Source organism: Chrysochloris asiatica, unplaced genomic scaffold, assembly GCF_000296735.1.
Source record: "Chrysochloris asiatica unplaced genomic scaffold, ChrAsi1.0 scaffold00045, whole genome shotgun sequence".
Lineage (NCBI taxonomy): Eukaryota > Metazoa > Chordata > Mammalia > Afrosoricida > Chrysochloridae > Chrysochloris > Chrysochloris asiatica.
In genome coordinates this window covers 5,184,902-5,190,573 of record NW_006408563.1, presented here as the reverse complement: position 1 = coordinate 5,190,573, position 5,672 = coordinate 5,184,902, and the positions used below count along the sequence as shown (strand labels likewise).

The 5,672-nt window shown below is 45.3% G+C and overlaps 1 protein-coding gene across 3 annotated transcripts in view; it reads left to right on the top strand.

The window, feature by feature from the left end:
* Positions 1 to 1,603: 1,603 nt before the first annotated feature.
* PARD3B (par-3 family cell polarity regulator beta) overlaps positions 1,604 to 5,672 on the top strand; it is a 1,706,387-nt gene continuing 1,702,318 nt past the window's right edge. For all 3 annotated transcript variants that reach the window (XM_006861955.1, XM_006861956.1, XM_006861957.1), the window contains exon 1: positions 1,604 to 1,723. In XM_006861955.1, coding sequence (XP_006862017.1) covers positions 1,604 to 1,723 — 120 coding nt within the window. The remainder of the gene's footprint in view (positions 1,724 to 5,672) is intronic.

Below are 5,672 nucleotides of genomic sequence, written 5' to 3'. Positions count from 1 at the left end.
GGTCTGTACGGTCCTCTTTGATGTTGATGATCTTGTATAAGGACTATACAGACAAGGGGAACCCTGATGGTGCAGTCTGCTTCCCAAAGGTGACAGCTTGGAGACCTTGTAGGTCAGCCCTAGTCTGTCCATTAGGGTTGCTGTTAGTGGGAATAGATTCCATGACACATACAAAGCAACCACAATATGTTTATTGAATATGTAAATAAGCAACATTAAGACAAAAACAAGAACAAAAAACTCTGAGAGTCCATTCATTTAATCTCTGAGCATTATCTTGCCATCCTAGGAAATTTCAAGTTTTAATGTACATATATCTTGACAGAGGAACACATCATTTTATAGAGAAACACATGATGTAGTCCTGAGGATCTTGTTGGATGAATCCAATTGCTAAGAAAACTGCTTGTAAGAGGAGACCAGAGACGTAGAGCCTGAAGACCTCAGTTCTGTTCATTCCTTAACCTTCGTGAGCACAATTCTTTATACAAAAGATGGGAAAAATAATACAGTATTGGTGATAGGGTCAAATCACGAACCTAAAGATGTCTTAAATCGTTGTTCTAATCAAATGCAAGGAAGAGGCACATCTTAAAAGCATACAGGATCACAACTAGGTCACGCTTGTGACCTTTGGTGGATTACTAGGTGTACTCTTCCCTTAATATCCCCAGGAGCTCCAGAGGCGAAGTGAGATGTGGGTACATTAGAGGAGCTTCTAACAGGCCCTTTGTCTCTCCTTGCATATCAACACCTGTGAGCTCCTTGAGATACTTTTAGCTACAAGGTGAGAAGTACCTATTCCAGTGCTCTCCTTGAATTTTGCTCCAATCCTCTCTTTTGAATGATGTGGGAGTCGCTCAGCAGTCACCTTGCTATTCCCCAGAGTGTGCTTTTTGAGATCCGGTTTCAATCCCTGGTGGGTAGCTTTCAGGTCCCGTTACAATTCCCCAGAGCTCCAGTGTGTGTGTGGAGGGAGAGAGCCAGGGAGAACCCGAGAGAGGGGCCGAGACTCCAGTTACGCCCCGCATGGTCCCCGCTGGTGCCGTGGAGTGCGCGACAAGTCAGGCAGCGCCGCGGCCCCTTTAAGAGCCGGGCCCAGGCCGGCGGAGCAGCGGAGCGGAGAGCGCACCGCGGAGGAGTTGGGAGACGGCGCAAAAGTTTCCTCCCAACTCCGGCCTCGCGCGCCGCCGCCACCGCCGCCGCCCACTGCAGCTTGGGGCCTGCGGCCGGCCGGCTGCCGCCAGCAGGGCCGGGAGCCATCAGTTTCATTTCGGCGGAAGCAGAGCAGCTGCCTTGGTCGGGCGAGAGGAGGTGGAGGTGGAGCCGGGCCCGTGCAGCCTCCTGGTCCTGGGCTACCCGCCTCCTGGGAAGTAGCCCTTCCCGCGGTCGCCTGCTCCACATTTTCGTTCCCCTCCTGTCCCAAGGCAGCCTGTCGGGGGGAAAGGGCACTGCCGCAAGTCCCCAGGCCAGAGGGGCCGCTGGGGAAGCTGTCCTGGGCCTCCAGGCTTGCCTGTGACGTGACCCCCCACGGGAGTGGGGGCTGCACCCGCAGGGCCAGACACCTGTTTGGCCCGGCCAGGCGTGGTCGCCGGGGACCAGGATGAAAGTGACCGTGTGCTTCGGCAGGACCGGCATCGTGGTGCCCTGCAAGGAGGGCCAGCTATGTGTCCGAGAGCTCACGCAGCAGGCCCTGCAGCGATACCTGAAAACCCGAGAGAAGGTGAGCGCTGAGCTGGGGACACTCGGGCAAGGCGGATGCAGGGGGCGCGGCTGCGGGCTATCTGTGAATGCCCAGAGGCCAAGGCACCTGCCAGGTACTGGGAGCCCTGGGTGGTGAAGCTCAGGAGAAGCTGAGCAAGCCAGTGGCCTTATTAGTCATCACCTGTGGCCACAGTTTTGTGTGTGGATACCTAATATCAATGATCTGAGTGTGTGTTTGGCTCTGGGGACGCAAAAGGCGTTGAGAGCTGTAGCAAGGCAATCACTAGGGGCTGGAATCCAGTCTCAGAATCTGGTGGTTTTTTGTTTTGTTTTGTTTTGAAAACAAGATCCCCAGGTTACTGGAATGACCATTGACGTTTGTGATAGACAGGCACTGGTTTAGAAGTTGTCTGAAGGGACATCTCAAGTTGTGATTTTTGACTATTCAAGAACATACCCACTAGAGCTTCTTGGAGTTAATTTCGATTGGTGCAAATAACAGATCCTCAGAGGTTGTAACTGGTGGGGCCTCATAACTTTCTTCTCTCAGTGATTTGGACAGGAACTCAGATGGGAAGATGCTGCTTGCTTACACCAGGGTACATTTTTAGCTCATCGCCACACATTCTTTTCTGTGTGTGAAGGCTGTCAAGTCCTGAGTGGCCAACGAAATGAAGAAAACTCTTCCCAGCCCCCTGTATCAGAATACACAGCAAATATATATTCATTTCAGTGACCAAAGGGCACATTTTGCAAGCCAGCTTCCTGCACTCCAGCACACAGCTTGTCTTATTCCATTGGTCTAGAGTCCTCAACTGATCTGTCTCTATGTCACCACCTCTGTTTCCCTCTCTGGTTAGGATCCCAGGCTCCATTTATGCTCTTCCCTCTTGGTGGTCTTAGTGCCCTCTGTACCTGGAATGAAAGAGTAACTACAACCCCCTTTTGTTACACATGTTCTACCTTGACAGTTGTGACAATCCAATCACAATTAGACATGATAACAATTACTCATTGTTGAATCAAAAGAATCCTATTCCCAACCTCCTCTGGACCCTTGTAGAGAAGAGGAAAACTATTCATTGGGGATTCTCCCCTAACCTCTTTGATCTGAAACTAAACAAACTCTTGGAAACTTGTAAGCCAGCCACTTTGCGCATTTATAGCCCCCCATTTTTTGTAGCCAGTTTCCAAGTTGCCATCCCTATTAACCCTGTATACTGAGGGGATAGGCTTGATCCTTGGTATGAAGACTCCTTCCCTCTCTGTTGGACTTTTGAGCAACTACATCCATAAACAAAAATCAAGTTCATCAAATTGTAGCAATTTTCACTTGCTTCCTGTATCAAACTTCGTTATCTTTTTCTAGTCAGGTACTGATCAGCAAGCCATTCAAGCTAGGTCAAATGGATACTATCTGTAAGTTTGGACGTTCTTGCATGCTTCCCTCCACTTCATGTCAGCTGGATGTTTCACTCTCAACCCTAGCCACCAGTGGCTGGATCAGTGTCCATGCGCTCAGGAGTTTGCAAGTCTCCTTTCCACCAACTTTTGGAAGCCCCTTGTATTAAATTTAATCTCCCAAGCTGAACTTTTTACTGATGGACTTTAGGTATAGATGACAGAAAAAATTCAAAGTGCCCTAAAAAACTAGATGGGAATCTGCCCCAACATATGTTGCCATTGCTAAAATGTATTGTTAGGTGCCATCGAGTTGGCTCAAACTCTGAGGAACCCTATTAGCACAATAGGAGGTGTTTCACCACCCTTACAATTGTTAGGTGTGAGCCCCATGCTGCTGCCACGGTGCCAATCCATCTCCTTGCGGGTCGTTTTCTTTTTCAATGACCCTCCACTTTATCAAGCATGATGTCCTTCTATCCAGGGACTGATCTCTCCTGATAATATGGCCAAAATATGAGAAATGAAGTCTTGTCATCCAGTTTTCAAAAGTGGATTCTGGCCATACATCTCCCTACACAGATTTGTTTTTTCTTCTCTGACACCATAAATCAAGTGCATTAATTATACTACTATTTTCCTTATTCACTGTCCAGCTTTTGCATGCATATGAGGTTACTGAAAATACCATGGCGTGGGTCAGGCACACCTTAGTCCTCAAATTCATCTCTCTGCTCTTGAACACTTGAAAGAGGTCTTGTGCAGCAGATTTGCTTAATGCAGTACAATGTTTGATTTCTTGTGTTGATTGTATATTCAAGCAAAACGATGTCTTTGACAACTTCAGTTTTTTCTCCTTGTATCATAGTGTTACCTGTTGGTGCAGTTGTGAGGATTTTTGTTTACTTTACATTGAGGTACAGTTCTTCAGTAAATATTTTAATTTGGGAGAAATATGAGGCTTTCTGCTCCCATAAAGATTTGTAGCCTTGGGAACACACTATATAGGGTTACTGTGAGTCAGAACTGACTCAGCAGCATACAATCACCACCAGCACCATAACAGTGTTGTTGTTATTAAGTGCCGTTGAGTCGGTTCCGACTCACAGTGACCCCCGTAAAAGGTTGCCAGGGAGCGGCTGGTGAGTTTGAACCATTGACCTTGCAGTTGAAACTGCCCTGTGGTGCAGTACTTTATTCTACAGTGCCACACCAGGGCTCCGCAACAATAGTATGTGGTGATTATAGTTTGTATATCTCAGTTATTAAAAACTGGGAGTGGCACAAAGTAATCAATGGTCTTGAGAATAATATTCCATTAACTTCTGAAGATGTAGTTAAGTGCCATCAAGTCGGCTCTGACCCATAGCGACCCTGAACAGGGTTTCCGAGGCTGTAAATCTTTACAGGAGCAGAAAGCATCATCGTTCTCCCGCAGAGCAGCTGGTAGTTTCGAACTGCTGACCTTGCGGTTCGCAGCCCAATTTGTAACCACTACACTACCAGAGCTCCTTAACTTCTGAAGATGGGGTAAGATTAATAAGTAAAAACGTTGCTTCTTCTTCTAGCAAATTATTAAAATAGATTTTGTTGAAGAATTGTCTTACAGAGATAGAGTTGATAAAAATAAAGTGAAAAGATATTCTCTTGTAGATTTAATTTAGGACATGGAAGCTGTTTTAGAGCTAATGATAAGCTTTTTGTTGTTGTTAAGTGCCCTTCCCACTCATCGGGCCTCTATAGGGTTTCTGCCACCTTGCAGTTCAAATCAACCTTGGAGTCCAGTGCTTCTCCTACAGTGTCACACCAGGAATTCAGGGGTAAGCTAAAAACTTGTAAATAAGGTATAGATGATTGTTTAATGCATTGTAATTTTATCTTAAAAAGTGTTAAAAAGCTATTGATATTCAGGACTAGAAGCATAGTTGATAATATCACAGAATCTATAACATAATTGCATTGATCACTTTACTGTTATGACCAGACATTATATTTTCAGTGTTTACTTTTATATATTAGTTGAATTTGACATTTAAAGGTCACCTGCAGCTTATAAATCCTCCCTCCCTCTTCTGGCTTTTAAAATCTCAATTTAATAAGTGACAAGTGATATTTTTCCCTTTCCAAAATATTCCTCTCGCATAGTTTCATTTTAAATAATATTGTAATCACAATGAGGCTTAGCTAATATTAAATGGTATTCTTAATGGGACTAAAATGTCAGGAAATAGTCTGACAAATTCGATGCTTTTATCAATTGAATTTAGAAAATAATGGGAGAAGAACAGAAATGCCAAAATTCAATTGAAAAAAACAATTTGTAATAAACTCACTTTTTTTGGATCAGTGGGAGATTTAAGACTTCGCTCTCCTTAAAGCAAGCGTTGAAGCCTTGAGCTCCAAACACAGGAACAGCTTGTGGATGATGCAGGTTCAGTTCCACACCACAATTAAGTGACTTTCCTAAGAAGCAAGTCACACATTAAGTAAGTCCTCATCAAGGATCTCTGGTAGTATAGTGAGAATCAGGCTGCGATTCTCAAGGTCAGCAGTTCGAAACTACCAGC